The following is a 16,704-nucleotide window of genomic DNA, read 5'->3' on the forward strand; positions in this document are numbered from 1 at the left end:
GCCTGCCTCAGCTACAAATATCCATTTTAGGTAACATCTTCGCCAGCCATACGACTAGGAGCACTAGTGCAATGCTCATTTTAGACCCACCCAATACCTATCATGATGACCTACCCACTTTGCCGGAAGCGCTGATCTCGAATTATATCTGCGAAACTGGCCTGATGGTCTACTGGCAACGCAAGCTTTCCTCTGCCCTTTCTCTTGCCGTTGTTTTCGGCCTGGTATGAACGCTACTGACATGCTCACTATAAATCAAAGTATAGGTATAAAAGTGAGAACAGGGGAAAAAAAAGGGCCTTCGTATCGATCATGCGTCTCGTCCCGACCATATCTCCAAACCAGAAAAGGCAAGCATTCAACTACGTCCCGAGCACCTTCAGCCGGGCCCTCAGCACAGCCCGTGACTGGTTGATGCACTCTATCACCCTACGCAGACGCGCTCTCTCTCGTTCCACGTTTTCCCCCACGACCGCATTGATAAGCTGCAGGGTCTTGGCCTCTGCAATCTGAGTCTCGCTCAGGCGGGACAGCGGATTGTATTTCTCGAGGTGAACTTTCGCACTGAGCACCTTCGTGACGGCCTTCACAAGCGGAAGCAGATCGGAGTGGTTGACTGAGAGCCAGGCCGCATTTTCCGGCGTGGCACCCTGGTGGTGCCAGATGATGTCCATGGCGGCGGCACGTTGCGAAAAGGTCTTCAGAGCCTCTTCGGGTACAGGGCGAATGTTCGTCGCCCAGTCGAAGGCTGGCAGTGGGTAGATCCGACCTTTCCACCTCTCGTACTGCACCAGTTCGGTTGCCAGCATGCGTTCCTTCGCAAAGGCTTCAGCACTGGGCTTGGATGTTGAGGCCTGGCCGGTTGTCAGCGCAAAAGGGCGGCCACTGCTGATGATTTGGACCAGATCGCTGAGCTTGTGGGCTGTGGCTTCGAGATCGTCGCCTGCAGTGGGAACAGGTACGAGAAAGGGAAACTCATCACATGTGAGCTGAGCGAGCTGGTCGTGGATGTTCTCGGAGTCGTGGAAGTCATGTGCCATCTCGTCCATGCTGGTCGAAATACCCTTGGTGTCAAGTGTGAAGAGCGAGTAATTACTTGGAGCTGAGATCTGATTCCAGGAGTGTATCTCAGGTGTCTTTGCTGGCATGCCAGTTCCTCTCTCACCTGCAGCTGCTTGAACGAGGGAGATGTAAAGGAGGGAACAAATCCCTTCCAACAGCAAGCTCACCAGACTGAGTACGTGAGTAGCCTCAAAGCCAAGGCAAGTGCTTGTACATGAGACGTGATCGATTATTGATCGATGATTTTGTGTCAGTTGCCAAGTCCTTCAAAATCCCGAGGTTGAGCCCCTTGCTCCCCGGAGCCCGTACTCTCAAGGCATGCGCCTGGCACGACAAGGGATGGTGCGATCTCCAAGCACTTGGGGATTTGACTGCGATCGCGTGAAACAAGACTCGAGACCAACCAGCGTGACGTGGAATCTGCTATTGCATTTCTCTCGGAAAGCTTGAACAAGCGGCGATCAGAAACCGACACAGCATCGTTCTATTAGACTAGATATTGTTCGCGACACTTACACTTCGAAAAAACGAGCGAAGACAATCTATCAAAAACAATAGAAACTAGCTCGCACACTAATGGATTCTGGCACATGAATTGATCGCCTACGCGAAGCCGAAGGTCACACCTGGGGAGTGCCACTTGACCTGAGTGCTCGAGTTGTACAAATTACATCACCGAGTGGTACGGACGGCGTATACTTTCGTGAGACTCTTGTGTAGAGGCCGAGCTTGGAATGAGCACAAGGGCTTGGGTAGGGTATACAAGCCCTTATACAAGCGGTCCGAAGAGGGAGGAGCATGCCCTAGGAGAGTGCAGAGAATGTAAATATGTAGGAAACTTGAGAAATATGCGCGCAGGACCCAACGGGTTGGCAGACTGGGCAAGCTGTGCATTAGCACCTTCCCCTGGAGCATTTGTACATAATCATAGACACTGGCCTGACTACGGAGTACAGGCTAGGATATAGAGTATGGAGTGTTCTTATCATGGTTCATTGAAGGCCCAATCACCTTAGCCTCGGATGGCCCGAGACCCACACAACCTCCAGTTCGGGTGTGGCTCCCGATGCGGGGCAAAGATTCATTTTCCATGGGGCTCAAAGTGTTTTTATCAATGGTAAAACAAGGTTCCCAGCGTATATAGAGCTGAGTTTATTGGCTCTCTTCGCGATGGCTAAGGCCCTTATCTACGTACTAGCAGTGCTGTCCCATATTCTTTTATCTCCCAGCGGGGCAGATTGCAGAGAACAAAGAAATTACTGGTGGACCACATTCCAATGAGCACCAGACATGCTATCTGGAGGGGACGTCCTGAAGAGGGGGTCAAACCCGCTAGTGCTCCAGATACCGGGAGTTCCGGGGGTCTAGTGTGTGTGTTTAGCAAATAGCTCGATTGGGTATCTAAATCCAAGGGTTGGCCTCCCTGAAGCTCCGGTATTGACTACTACAAGCCTTTTTACACCGCCACGCTACGGAAACCATCCCGGTTGTCTCGCACAGAATCTCCCAAATAGGTTCCTGCAGGCTCGCGGTATCGGAGATGTGAAACTTCGGTACTATAATGGGGCTAAATTTAGACTGTCTTTTTTGCTCTATATTTGCTGAAATAACCATTAATCACTTCAATACTTCCCTTGCTGATGGCTAGCTAAGTATCCGAATGTCTCAAGGTAGTATCACACGAATCCAACTCACCGTATCACCTACGTGGCCGCCCTTCTCACCAATCCGTACATAATGATGCGCTCCAATCAGCCTTCTCTCGTTCCATAGCTAGATCTACTGCAATTGCACGCCTCTACTGACGTAATTCGATGCTATATGCAAATATACCTAGTTGTGCCATACCCATTCAAGCGCTTCTCTCTGCTGTTATGAATGCTTAGCATACAGCGTGATATGAAAGCAAACCACATCAGAGATGCCGTTTCTCAACATCAAACAACCAAGTGATATGAAATATCAAGATTTTGGTCCATGTCTATAGGGTAGCCTTTCTCCCACAGTTCCCTCAATCCAAATTGCCCTGGGCTCCCTGGGTATTGTTCCGGAATCATTTGCCTATGCGCTATTGCGTGAATATGACGTGATATAACTACATAATCGGTACCTCCAACTTGAACCACCGCGAGATGTATGGTCTTGATGATGCAATCCTCAGAGCTCAGCCAAATGAGTAAGTAGTCGGATCATCTCCTGTCAGCCAATCTGGTCTTACATCCAAGGCTCCATACGGCATCCCTGGATTATTGATCTGATCCACAATGGTGAGAAACTCATTGGAAGAGATACCAATACTATCGAGGAATTCAATGTTAGCTGGAGCAGACGTGTCTGCCGAAGATGGCCGATTATCTCGCGCCGAAGACGGAAGCACCATCGCGGATTCCGTCATAGCGACTTCTCTTGACTGGGGCTCGTCAGGAATATTGAGGGGTACTATTTCTGAAAGTCCCTGATCCGCCAAGGTCAAAATTCGAAGGCCTTCTTGCTCAACTCGCCTGGCCAGCTCTTGGAAAAGGCCTTCGATACGGATCAATTCCCGCTTTCGGGCTTCTGCCACGCGGTTCCCGCAAAGAATCATTTCGTCGAGAATTGAATGAGCAGCCTGACTATATGGCCGAACGTCCGTCTCGGGAGGAAACAGCGCATTTGCCATGGTCAAATGAATAGCGGCCGCGTAGGTCATTTCAAGGTCAAATGGCAGGAAGGTTTCTAAGACCCAGTCAGTTGACGTATTTTACCCGAAGTTTCGACCAGAGTGAATCGCCGCACCAAGAAGGCCGTTTTCATCGCCGATTATCTGGAGAGTCTTCTCGGCAGATTTGATACCAATAGATATCAGGGATATGGGAAGAGCCAAGAACTTCTGCCAATCTTCTTCTGCTCGACCAAGCTTTTCCAGCCTTTCCTTGAGGACGGACAGAAGCAGCGGCCTGGTGGCAACGATCACACACTATGGAAGGCGAATGAGATTATGAAACGAAAGATAAATGGAGGGGAAACGAGCTTACCTGATGATATAATAGGATTGTATGACGTGTCTCTTCGGACACATTATCTATGGAGCCCTGGAAGCTGACATGGATCATCTTCTCGATCTCTTCCGCGTACCTGGCCATAGTCTCCAGTATACTGCGTGTTATCTCTAAAAACGTGCCAAGGGGAGTTTTTTCCGTCTTGTAGATGGCTTGATAGCAGCGATGTCAGACCTGTTAAGGTAAGTGGGCTCAAGAGACACTTACTGCAAATAATAAACGAGAGCATCCGTGTAATCCTTACCTGTAGACTAAACGCAAGGTCAGGAGGATCTGAGCTTGACGAGCTGATCAATGTCGTGATTTCACTGTCCTTGGTAGTCATTGGAAGTCCCAGTGATGGAGAGAAATGACGATCCATGGTGTACAGAGACCACCAGAGATTCCGACATCGGGCGACCGTCTCAGCCCCAAGAACTTCCTCAGGAAGCTGGGTATGCATCCCTTCCAGCTGTGCTATTCGTACAGCATGACCAATCTATGTTACCAGCGACTGACGTCAGTCAGGGGGTATTGAGGTGATGGGGTCAATACCTACGTGAACATGGGCGGCTTCTCTGTGGTCAATCGCGTATAAGTACAGCCCAACCAGTGCCAGCGCCTCAATGGCTAGCAGACTATCCTTTCCGGTACATGTATAGTTCGGCATTGCAGACATGGCACGTGCAAAGTATTTTGAACCAGGAGGGTAATCCTGGTTACGAGGCCTCGACAGAAATGCATTGCCGAGCGCCAGGACCATGAGAAACTGAACGAACCAGAAGCGAGGTTGAACAACCTTCTCATCCGCGCGACTATTGTAAAATTGACGGATTCGGGTGACGAATGAATCGTGATCAAAAAATCGGTACGCTTGACCCAGGTGAAACCGAACTATTTGAAAAAGATGGAGAGCGTAATCTCGGGAAGGTAAGCCACTCGTGTCGATAGGGTCCAGATTCGTAACACGGTTCCACGCAAAAGGATAGATATCCCCGTCTAAGTAAAACCGGGGAGGCTCTCTGACAGAATCAACGTCGAGCTTCTCTGTCATCATCACGATCAGTCGAGCTGTGAGGGACCAGGCCGAGGATGGGGCCAACCAAACTGTGCCACTTGTTAGATCAAGAGACAAGAGAATGAACATGTTCAGCTGCCTACTGACTCCAATTTCTTTGCTCCTGATGATTGTCCTTGATGACAGTCGTAGGAAGCGTGAAGGGACTCGCCCAGATGGTACATGATAAATTGGCTGCAGGCGACGCTGGAGACTCGCCAGCCCTGGGGTCTAGAAGTTCTGCCGCGGACCCAAAATCATTCACGACATGCCCTGGGTCCAGATCCTCATCGAACCGAAAACAATCCTCTCGGGGACGCTTAACACCGGTGGCCCGCTGCCAATTATATGCCTGTTTCTGTAAATCGCGAAGATATCTGATGCAGGTGGCAGTCAGTGGCCGCGTACCATGAAAAAGGAGAACGGGGCTTCGCAGATCGCGCACACCTTTCGGAAACTAGGATTTTGTTGTTTCCCTCTGCAAACTGACAGTCCAGCGATCGTCGTCGGCAATTGGCGCACGGCTCGTCGCCCGAGCACTTGATCTTGCTCTGCCGGCACGCGGTACATCTGCCCACCCAAGTCAACGAGGACGCGTACAAAGGCAGTGCAACTGCCGGGAATCTTCTTACGCGATCGCCGCTCTTTTCTGCTTCCGATTCGCACCATACATCTCTTGCCGCTGCGCAGGCTGCATGATGGACCGGCCATGAATAGATGCGACAAGAGACTGTGATTGTAAACCTTCGTGGTCGTGACTCGTCTCGGGACCCCGCACCGGCCCAAACTATTTCCTTCCCGTCGCCGTCATCTCTCTCTCCCTGCCTACTTTCGATGATGGGTGATTAGATTGAGGCCGGGGTAGCATATACGACCGAGATCCATTTTTGTCGACCAATGGCTTCCTAGGAGATATAATTATAGCTGCCCTAGCATCAGGGGAGAGAAATCATGGTTCTATGCTTGGATATGGTTCCCACGGCATTGGGCTCGTTAGGAGGTGGCATGATTGTGTTCGCAGCCCACCCAAAGACTGGTTCCATTTTGAAGATCCTTTTATCGCTTCACAGAGCAACTACGTGGCGGGATTTCGATAAACAGCGAGCGGGTTGCCCGGTAGCCAAGATCTGGGTAGCAATCCATCATTACCACGTAAAGACCACGTAAACCAACCCGGCCGGCTGCGGACGAGAACCGAACCGACTGATGATCATGTGTCACAAACAGGTGAGGCGCGCCACATTCCCTTTTGTTCAGAGCATCTCTTGCTATATCTCGGGGATGCCGAAACCCTACGCGATGCTCGGCTTCGAAGCCGAAACGCTGGGGTGCTTATCATCCTGGGGTATGTGGGTCCACCAAGTCCAGGTATCACCAGATATGTGATCTCTTATTGGTCCTACGGCAGAGGGTTCGAGAGTCGGTCTGCCTAGCCCCAAGCGGAGTGGCGGTATCAGTGCCCGCGGGATCCCGGCCCTAGTGCGTTTCGGATCAGCCGATGGAAGGGTGGACCAATCAGCACAGAGCTATAGAAGGGCCTCTTGTACCGTAGGCCTAGTTGAACGGCTCCAGTGCCTGATTTGGGCGATCCCACGCGCTTAGCTTTGGGTTGCTTTACCAGATTGGCATATAAGGATGGTCACCTGATCGGAATAGATACGCGGCTTCCGGCAGTAAAGCTGTGGTACAGGAAAGCAGATAATGAAATATAGAGTGGCGTCCCGCCATAGACCGCAAAACGTCAACGGCGAGAGTTCTTGGAAATATCTTTGCAACCCGTCATCAGAACACCCATGGCGACTTCCATGCTGCACTATTTCGGCTTCGGCAACAATGTTCCTCCCTCCGCCAAGGACGAAGTGAAAGATGGCCCGGTGCGTGCGTTACCAGCATCATGGTATATATCTCCAGAAATGTATGAGCTGGAGCGCCGGGCCATATTTTCCAAGAGGTGGATCTTCCTTACACACAGCTCACGCGTACGAGAGACCGGCGATTGGCTACGCTATGAGATGGCGGGGTTCAACTTCATCATTACCCGTGACCGGCAAGGAAACGTCAACGCATTCCACAACATTTGCAGGCATCGTGCGTATCCAGTCATTGAGAAAGAGGGCTCCGGGAACTCCAAGATTTTGTCCTGCCGATACCATGGCTGGTCGTATGGACTGAATGGTAAATTGGCCAAAGCTACCGGATACAAAAACGTGGATGACTTCGAGAACGAGGCCAATAGTCTTTTCCGAATCCATGTCAGGGTTGATGTCAATGGCTTTATCTGGGTCAATTTGGACTCGAAGGAAGTCCCAGAAGTGCCTTGGGAGGAGCATTTCCGAGACGTCGACAAGCAAGAGAGGTACAAACATTACAATTTCGACAACTATGACCTCGACCACACCTATGAGCTAGACGGTCGCTACAACTGGAAGATTCTGGCCGATAACTTCAATGAATGTTACCATTGCCCCACCACGCACGCGGATATCCCTGAATTTCTCAACCTTGACTCTTTCGACAGCGACCTCAAGGATGGACATATTCAACATCATTGCGAATCTACGCCAGAGCAGATTGCGAAGGGTCTCTACACCGCCAGCACCTACTATTTCCCTGTCACTGCCATGGTTGTTTCGTAAGTCTGCTCGACCTGCACCTTCCAATACAATCGTGATCTGACATATATAGACCGCATTTTATGATGATCCAAAAATTCCTCCCCAAGAGTACCAACAGTTCCAAAATGGCCTACGAAATCTACCGCAACAGAGACTCCTCAGATGCCGACTTTAAGCTCATCAGTGAGATGTACGCGCGGGTCATGAGTGAAGACAAAGTCCTCTGCAACAACCAACAACAGAACCTCGACCGAAATGTTTTCGTTAACGGTCAACTCCACCCGAAGTACGAAAAGGCACCTATCTTTTTCCAGAGTACAGTTCGCGAGGTTATCACCGAGCACTTTGAGCGCGAGAAGTTGGAGGGACGGGAGATTTGGCCAGCGAAACAGAAGTTGGCATGCAACGCGAAAATCAGCGAGAAGGATGAGGAGATCTGTGCAGCTCTCAGCTGTGGACAGAAAGAAGTTCTGGCTTGGTAATCATATTCAGAAGCCCCGTGGATTTCCTGCATAGAGCCTTTTCTGTTATAATGATGATTTTATGCGGGATGATGTCAAAGATTCTGAGTTATTTTCACTGCAGTTAGCCTTCTTGCAAGATTGAATCGTTTTGCAATTTGTGGATCATGATGCATATGTTAGCAACTAGGCCTTATATTGAGATTATGCAACATTTCAAGAACTGCTGGATCCTTGACGTAATTCATATCAAATCCCAAGTGGCAAAGATTATTCCGAATATAGAAAGAGAGGGGGAGCAAGAAGATAAGCAAAATGATCGAAAACGGATCCTTTGTGGAGGAGGAGAAAATCAGTCGTTTTTGTTTCCTCATTTGTTTGGTTCATTTCGATTAATCAAGATCCGTCAGAGGCTCACTTGGTTCATTTTCTCACCATAGGCATGTCCTGAGTATGCTGATCGCCGCCTCGCGCCGTCGTAGTTGCTGAAATAGAAGAGCTACCGCTTGCCACACCGACGCAAACGTAGGTCTTAGCCTGTAGCCTTGAACAATCAATCTAAATAGTGGGATTCCCCTTCCATATTTCGCCACACTGATACCCTCCTGTGTAGCAATCACTGAAGGAGGCTGTCGAGTACGTATGGCAGGGTAGCCAGATTGGGAGGACTGCGCTCCACCTCTAGACAAAGATTCAATCTACTTTCTACTATATGGTAACCAAAATATGCAAAATCCTCTCCAATCAAGAAAAGTGTGATGTAGTTCTATGAGGAGGCGCAAGGATTGGGATCATTGATGTGACACTGAGCATGGGCACACAGTATAGTCACGCTGTGCCATCGGCTGCCTGTATGATTGGAAGTGTGTACCCTCAATGGTTTTTTTCCTCCGATAAAGCGACAGCTATTCAATTGCCAGTCAATTAGTCTAGCCGACATCGTTCTGAAAATGGGTAATAGTCTTCCTCTTCAGCCCACTGCGCCTCGTGAAGTGATTCGCCCATTTGCGAGGCATCCATTCCCGAAATAATCTCACTACACCTATGTCAGCGGGCCCTTTGATCCAAGACTAACTAGTCGGGTTGTCAGAGGATTAGAGTATTGCTTACCTATCTGTAGCCAAAACCTCTAGGCCAGGGATGCAATCAATCAGTGCAAAGAGGGCATAGCTACCAGTGAAGCTCCAGGAAAACCCAACAATGGCCTCAAGAACCTGAACTCCAAGTTGATTCCAGTTTCCGTCAAAGATGCATCCACCGAGTATTTCTGTGACACCGTCGTATGCAGCAACATCTTGTCGGGCGAACAAACCAGTGGCTATAGTACCCACCAGTCCACCGATGCAATGTGTTGCAAATGTATCTCCATTGTCCACCCATCGCCAACGAGCTGCCACCTTCGTGAACTTAATTCGCAGTGCCTGCCGGCAAATTACTGCACCCGCGATTCCGAAGAAAAACGCGGTTGTCATGTTAACGAAGCCAGCACTTGGAGTGATCATGACCAGGCCGGCAATCGCCCCCATGAAGGTGCTGTCGAGACTCCATTTTCGAGTTTCCCAGAACGTGATAAGAGCCCAAGTCAACGCACCCGACGAGGCACAGATGTTGGTCACCACTGCGGTCATGATACTCTTGAAGTTGAGCGCGAGGGTTGTGCCAGCATCAAAAGCAAGCCAAGCATTCCATATGATCATCAGAGCTAAAAGCTGGCACATGCTATTGTGTGGCCGATGAAGCTTCAAATGTTGTGGCGTACGAGAAGCAGATCGCCGTGATCGAAAAAGAGGATGTGACAAATAAATGCTCAAGGCTGACGCTGACGCTCCACTGCAGATATGAACAGGTGTTCCACCCGCAAAATCAAGAACCCCGATAGCACCGAGGAATCCAGTATCGGACCAGACCATATGCGCAAGTGGTGCATAGACGAAGGTGCACCAGAGCTATGTGAAACCATGTCAGATACGCAAGCGAGCGCAGGATCAGCGAGTGGCGCATGAGTATGACCTACAAAAATAAAGGGAATCAACGGAAGCATCCTTCCTCGCTCACAGGCGCCGCCAATAGAGATGACGCACACCGTAGCGCAAAAGATGAGCTGGAATTCCGAGAACAGAATCTCTGGAATTGAGCCTACTGGGTTTGCAAGAACGCCAACATGAAAAGCTTTATCAAAGCCCCCCATGATGCCGCCCCCGGTCCCATATGCTATCGAGTATCCAATGATCCACCATTGGATAGAGCAGACAGCAATGACCAGGAGACTGGGATAGAAAGATGCAAGCCCGTTACGATGGATCGAATACCCTGAGTAACCGAGGCCAACGGCGGGGATAATTAACCAGCAGAATACACAGCATATAAGAATAAAGAGCGTGTCTATCTTGGAGCATTCCTCCCAAGCAGCCAAGACGTCGGAAACAACCATTGCGATCAAGGCTAGGCGTGCTTGACAGTGTTGATGAATGAAGAGTGGATAGACCAATGCATCTGTTTAAATAAACGCATCGACGGAATTCCAGGTACGCTCGCACCTTTACGACAATGTCAATGAGTCCCAGCAGCTTATCAGCCGAACATGGCTGGCCAGTAAATACTGCGCGATAAGCTAGCTCGCCGCATCAACATGCCCAAAACGGATAGTGGGCGCCTCACTCCCCGTTCTCCCGTTGGACGTGAACTCTGTTGTTCTTTTTCTATGACCTTCAATGCCCCGGCAATCTTTATGACGCTACATTCAATTCTATCTTTGTGGGTTCATCTTTTGGTCCGCGGTTTTTGAGAAGCCTCACCACGCCAGGGCGGAATAAGGAGAGGTAGTAAATAGTAAGACGTAGTAAATAGTAAGAGAGCATTGATCAGGAATGATAGATTAGTCCGTATTGTTAATGTACAATGGCATGCTTTCACCACTTAAGCAGCTCCTCATCCTCCAACCCAGCAAACATATTCTCAGTCACCTAATATACACAATTGTGAAGCACAAGCCTCAATGCAAACTGAACAGGCAATGTACAGATCCCCAGAATAAACCCAGCACAAGAAAAAAGCAAAAGATTGTCATGGGAGAGTGTCCGTCAGTGATGTGCACAACTCCAGTAACGCCACGCTTGATAATCAAAAGATGCACGGAGATGCGCTGATACCGCAAAGACGCGGAGATGCGAAAAAAAATGCGTGAAGACAAGAGAAAAGAAGATAGCTGAAATCCAGAAGCCTCAGTTGTCCTCGTCGTCGACGTAGACCCGCTCCTTGAGGCCACTGCCCTGCAACCAGACGCGTTTCCAAGGCCCGTCAGGTCCAAAGGCCGCCTCGCGATCCATGCGCATGCCCTCCAAGACGCCGACGATGCCGCCACTGCGCAGGCGCTCCAGGACCACATTCATACCTTGCTTGCTTTTCATCACGGCATCGCGGGTCCGGCTCACGCCAATCAATTCAATAGTTCGCTGGATGCCAGCCGTGGACAGCGAAGAGAAGAAGCCCTTCTTGGGAGCCTCATCCTCGGAATCTGGGTGGTCGATCGCCTCGGCTTTCTTGCGACCGAGCAACTTGCCCTGGCCGAGCCGAGATCGGAACGTGACCGTGGTTCGCACGGTCGTCTGTTCAGTCTTCTTATCGATTGACAGGCCATCGAGAGCCTGGAGATCTTCTTCGGTCCGGTGACGCTGGTAGCGCTGCTTCTCTACGACACTGAGAATGCCAGTCCATTCCACGTTGCGAGACTCAGTCTCCATCCAGCCCTCGATGGGATCCACCACAGTGCTTTCGAGGATATAACTCTGGCCGGAGCTGTCGGAGCCGCCCATTCCTTTGGGAAGTAATTTGAGGATACCGGCCGGGACTTTGGATTTCTTCAGATGAAGGCGGACGGTATGCAGCCGCTGGGTGGCCGGGTCGACATAGCGGTCGATCACGTCGGTCGTCAGGACATGGCGGGAGTAGGGGTTCGGGTAGCGAAGGAAGTAGGCGAGTGAGACGGCAGGGAAGGAATAATCATAGGTGAACACGTTTTCGAAGAACTTCATGATGGCAGATTCATGGAGTGAGACATCAAGTGTTCATCAAGGGGGGGATGATGGATGAATGGGATGCTCGTCTGACGGGGGACTTTTTGCGGTCGAAGGCGACCGACAGTGCTGGTGTGGGGTTCGGATATTTAGTTGTTCCGGCCAGTCACATGCCCTCCTGCCTATCCACTGAACCCGAAATCGCTAAATGGTGATGTAGTTACGGAGTAATGATTGGTCGCGTGCTGCCACAATCAGGTCGGGCGCGTCCTTGCGCTGGCATTCTCCGCAATTGACCTAGCCGTGTTGCAGACTGTTGGGGCCGCTCCTTCGTGTAGCGTCAATACGAGTAGCTCGTCCACTTACAGGAATTGGACGAGTCAGGTGGATTGATCTCAGCCTTTGTCTCCGCGTCCTGAAGGTTGAAAGATCATTGGTAATGGTACGGAGTACGTGGATTAGCAATGCATTTGCGTTGGTTAGAAACATCAAGTTAGGCATATCCCCATATCCCCCTCGGCAACTACGGTGCATGTAACAGGCGTCGCGCTCACCGATTCTGCATTCACCCCGGATTTGCGCCCCATCGTTCTCACTACGGAGTAGTGGTAACCTTTGTGTCCCCAAAAAGCATTATGTCATAAAACAACAGAACAATCCGATATACCTGGATAAAAATACCAGCATTTTGCTGTCTAGTTGCATGACTCGCCAATGGTGCAATCCAGCCGTGGCATCAACCCCAGACCCCGCAAAATCGGAATTGCCGCAGTTTTGCCGAGTATGCGCCCCCTGATTCCCCAATATTCACCACCACCAACTGCAACCTAAGACTAGCGTTTTGATTGGCCTTACATGAATCCATGAGTTCGGAATCTTGACCTAACACCAAACTAACCGTCTCCATGGGCCGTGTTCAGCCCTCCCCATGCTTCCAGTGCCGATTTCGTAAGGTATAGTGCCCGCCCAGGGCTCTCACGTCCAGCCTTACTTACATGTATACCAGGTTCGCTGTGATCGCCGACCAGGTAGATGCACCAACTGTGAGCGCTTGGACTTCTCATGCTCATTCCAGCGAGACCAGGCAGGCCCTACGACCTACCTGCCTGATTTGAGAGAGACCGTTGCTGATCGGCCCGAGCGTCGGAGGGGCAGCCAAGCGTGCATAGAATGCCGCCGACAAAAGGCACGCTGCTCAGGAGAGTTTCCTGAGTGTGCGAAATGCCATAGACGCGGGCGATCTTGTCGGTATCCGACTACGAGGGCTGGGACTGGTCGGGGACAGGAGGAGCGGCAGTCAGATGTCGCCTGCCTGGAAGGGCCTGGGGGGCACTCGTATGTAAAAGTGACATAGATTACCGGGACTAGTCTGATCTCTATAGGTTGGTCTCGCCAATCGCTCATGATGAGATGTTACGGCACATTGACGACTTCTTCACCTACCTATATCCAATCCCTTGCTACGCATTTCTTCACGAACCCTCGATCCGCCAGCGATGCGTAAACGGCACACTCGACACAAATTTAGCTCTCTCCATTGCCGCAGTATCAGCCCTTTGTCTTTCAAGATCACCTTCTCAGTCTCCAGCAAGCACCACCAAGATCACCGAGGTAGAGACATTCCTCTGGCAAAACCTCGAAGCCCCAAATATCACCCAACTTCAAACCCTCCTCCTGGTTGTACATTACCATATCCAAGCAAGCCACTTCTCACGCGCCTATATGCTTGCAGGACTAGCTGCGCGCTCCGCCACAGCCCTCCGTTTAAACTACGAGCGCCCAGAGCTCGGATTTATTGCACAAGAAACGCGACGGCGCGTGTTGTGGGCTCTCAGTTTCATAGACGGTTACTTTTCCGTCGGACTCCCGGAGTACGAGACAATCCCCCACACAATAGTCTACCAGCGGCTGCCATGCTCCGAAGATGCATTCCGAAACGGAGGCCCAGCGGATACAGATACAAGCGCAGGGTATCTGCCCTCGCTTGACGCAGACAACTCCTCCACGGAGGGCTGCAGCTTGTTAGGCGCATGCACCCGGATCTCCAAGATATCTAAAGACATAATGCGCCTCACGCGCCAACTGGCACTCGCTGAACAACCCCTCGCCCAACTAAGCGGCCTCGTCCAGGAAATCCAGCACGATCTGTGGCGGGTGCAGGCCGATGTGGTGCATACATTTGCCTACAATGTCGCCTCATCGGCGCGAGTGACCGCGAAATCGACTTCGCGCTGGTTCGTGCGGTTCCTCCAGGTCTCGATGACCTGGCACCAGGCGCACTGCGACCTGTATCGCCTATTTCTACCCGAGTACCCTGAAGCGGCGCCGAGGGTTATTATGGAGACGATTGCGCCACGCCTGCGCCTGCATGCGCTTGATGCGTGCGTTGAGCATGTCGCGCACATTCATCAGGTCCTGCGGGCCCTTCAGGATCTATCGTTTGAGCCAGTATTGCCGTCCCAAATTGCTGTATGCGCATACCATGCCACGAGACTGACACTCTTTCTACCTCTGTCGCCGGATTTTGGAGAGCAGTTAAATCTGGACATGGATGGTGCAATTGAATGCGCTAGGACTGCATTAGAATTTTTAGAGAGATTCTATCTGAGTTCGGCGCCTGTGCAAATGATTATAAATGATATGCGGCAGCTGGTTAAGTTGTCGCGGGGGGAGCCGGCGGTGATATATCGGGAATTGTGTGGCTCTGAGCAAGTATTTGACCAAGGAAGACATCGGCATAGTCATCTTGCAATCCATAGTCTGGTAAGACAGGCTAACTTTGTAGATGACGGGTATGAATGAATGTGTTATGTAGAAGGAAATCTGAATTCATAAGACACTTCGAGAAATGCTCGATGATTATAACCGCCATCCGAACCCGGTAACTTGTTTGACATCTCAGACGTCATTAAATAAGACAATTCCAGATACATCGACTGAGCATGCCAGCCATGCCCATGTCACGCTGGGCCAATAGTCCATCCACAGAGACATTTTGTCAGACTCACGTGCAGGGAAGACATTGCTATCTCTTGCGCGCTGCTCGGTTATCTTTTCCAGCGACGACCACGCTAAGAAGTGATCTCTCTGTGCACCGCGAGGAAATGTACTTTCTCGATCAGCGAAGCTCCAGTTCCAGTAACCCACGAAACATGACACTCACAGGGCATTCCCCAGAATTCCATGGCAGAGGCAAGGCTCTTTTCGGAGGAGCCCCTCTTCCCAGATTGCATTTCTACCCCTTGTAATAGCTCCGTCAATCCGGTCCGCCCACTTGGGAAAAAATGGTCGCAGAGACTCCAGAGACACGACAAATCCGGGGGCCCCGTGGCAGATTTGCATCAGGCGCTTTCCCTCTCCGCCTTCACCCTCCTTCGCAGGCCAGTTACCATCGCTCTGCTGTAGATTCAACAAGCGATCTAGTTTATTGTTCGCAAATGACCCCGTTGCCAAGTTCGGATCTGTCAGGATCAGTTGCGTCAGGATCCCCACATCGCCGTGGGCAACGCCAATGTACCGCTTTTGATGCCAGGTCCAATCTGGACCAGCGGCAATAATGCGATCTATGATCCTTTTCTTAATGTCGGCGAAGGAAGAAGTGAGAACTGGTTGCTGATCGGATATTAAACAGCTGGAATAAAGCTTAGCGACGATAATCGGTCACTTACCCAAGACTCTACGAGACGAATCATGTATAAGAGACCAGCGGAGCCGTAGAGTAGTTCATGAGGATGTTGGGTATTCCTCATGGTCTCATTGAGTTCTCTGAGAAGTGTCGGGGCATTGTTCCTGTCTAATAAGGTCTTGACAGTCCCTAGCCCCGCGATCTCGCTCGTCAACCCGCACCGGGAGGATGAAGCTCCAATGCGTCGAGCACTAATGTATAGATTGGCCCAGTAGCGAAGGGAATGATCTCCGATCTTCATGGTGGGATATATAGAGCCGACCCGGAGTAATAAGAATGCCAGGGCCGTTGGGCCAGAGAAAAGACCATGACAATGACGATGATTGTACTTAGGACGGGGTGGTGCATCGGCAACGATGTGCTCAACCGCTCGCCGGACGCAGCTCTCTGGTGCCTCCGTCAAGGGGAGATAGTCCTGCCGGGAATGCGTGTTTGGGATGTAGCGGTCTTCCATGACGTTGTGTCGTCGTAAGAGAAGTTGGCTATCTTTTCTGAATTCTGATAATTGCTTTTGGAGATGATCTATTTGTGCCAACTGCGGGCATTGGAGAATACCATTACGTCATTGGCGGGCAACTAATTAACTGGTAAACGTTAAACGTTAATCGTGCTAGAGGGCCCACATCAACTTCAGCTACGTCGAATTTTAACATGCTAGAGCCACGCAAAGCATTTTACTTTACAAAGGACATTGGGGGATATATTGTTGGCTGATGAGAAGATCAGCAAAAAACGAAGAGAGTTAGGTAGATTTCGGTTCACGATTACATTGACGGCCTTGGGTAAATGCCACG

General features: G+C 50.6%; 7 protein-coding genes across 7 annotated transcripts; 2 read left to right on the forward strand and 5 right to left on the reverse strand.

Annotated features, from left to right (window-relative positions):
* Window positions 1–362: 362 nt before the first annotated feature.
* N7482_003417 (uncharacterized protein) lies at window positions 363–1,148 on the reverse strand (the record flags this gene model as incomplete). Its single annotated transcript, XM_056685542.1, has 1 exon — window positions 363–1,148. One exon carries the CDS (start codon window positions 1,146–1,148, stop codon window positions 363–365), a length of 786 nt encoding a protein of 261 aa, XP_056544284.1.
* A 2,078-nt stretch (window positions 1,149–3,226) lies between these two features.
* N7482_003418 (fungal specific transcription factor domain-containing protein) lies at window positions 3,227–5,847 on the reverse strand (the record flags this gene model as incomplete). The annotated part of the gene is made up of 7 exons (XM_056685543.1): window positions 3,227–3,777; window positions 3,838–4,018; window positions 4,077–4,252; window positions 4,308–4,578; window positions 4,639–5,186; window positions 5,245–5,494; window positions 5,545–5,847. The coding sequence occupies 7 exons, from the start codon at window positions 5,845–5,847 to the stop codon at window positions 3,227–3,229; spliced, it is 2,280 nt and encodes a 759-aa protein (XP_056544285.1).
* A 1,082-nt stretch (window positions 5,848–6,929) lies between these two features.
* On the forward strand, window positions 6,930–8,233 carry N7482_003419 (aromatic ring-hydroxylating oxygenase subunit alpha; the record flags this gene model as incomplete). Its single annotated transcript, XM_056685544.1, has 2 exons — window positions 6,930–7,768; window positions 7,822–8,233. The coding sequence occupies 2 exons, from the start codon at window positions 6,930–6,932 to the stop codon at window positions 8,231–8,233; spliced, it is 1,251 nt and encodes a 416-aa protein (XP_056544286.1).
* A 903-nt stretch (window positions 8,234–9,136) lies between these two features.
* N7482_003420 (ammonium transporter) lies at window positions 9,137–10,643 on the reverse strand (the record flags this gene model as incomplete). The annotated part of the gene is made up of 3 exons (XM_056685545.1): window positions 9,137–9,248; window positions 9,323–10,158; window positions 10,227–10,643. 3 exons carry the CDS (start codon window positions 10,641–10,643, stop codon window positions 9,137–9,139), a joined length of 1,365 nt encoding a protein of 454 aa, XP_056544287.1.
* Window positions 10,644–11,433: 790 nt separating this feature from the next.
* On the reverse strand, window positions 11,434–12,243 carry N7482_003421 (MSF1 domain protein; the record flags this gene model as incomplete). Its single annotated transcript, XM_056685546.1, has 1 exon — window positions 11,434–12,243. The coding sequence occupies one exon, from the start codon at window positions 12,241–12,243 to the stop codon at window positions 11,434–11,436; it is 810 nt and encodes a 269-aa protein (XP_056544288.1).
* An 887-nt stretch (window positions 12,244–13,130) lies between these two features.
* On the forward strand, window positions 13,131–15,027 carry N7482_003422 (Zn(II)2Cys6 transcription factor; the record flags this gene model as incomplete). Its single annotated transcript, XM_056685547.1, has 3 exons — window positions 13,131–13,178; window positions 13,232–13,437; window positions 13,608–15,027. 3 exons carry the CDS (start codon window positions 13,131–13,133, stop codon window positions 15,025–15,027), a joined length of 1,674 nt encoding a protein of 557 aa, XP_056544289.1.
* A 357-nt stretch (window positions 15,028–15,384) lies between these two features.
* N7482_003423 (lanthionine synthetase C family protein) lies at window positions 15,385–16,364 on the reverse strand (the record flags this gene model as incomplete). The annotated part of the gene is made up of 2 exons (XM_056685548.1): window positions 15,385–15,837; window positions 15,894–16,364. The coding sequence occupies 2 exons, from the start codon at window positions 16,362–16,364 to the stop codon at window positions 15,385–15,387; spliced, it is 924 nt and encodes a 307-aa protein (XP_056544290.1).
* Window positions 16,365–16,704: the final 340 nt, after the last annotated feature.

The sequence above is a fragment of the Penicillium canariense genome (assembly GCF_028826845.1).
Source record: "Penicillium canariense strain IBT 26290 chromosome Unknown utg000002l_segment0_segment0, whole genome shotgun sequence".
NCBI classification, from domain to species: Eukaryota; Fungi; Ascomycota; class Eurotiomycetes; order Eurotiales; family Aspergillaceae; genus Penicillium; species Penicillium canariense.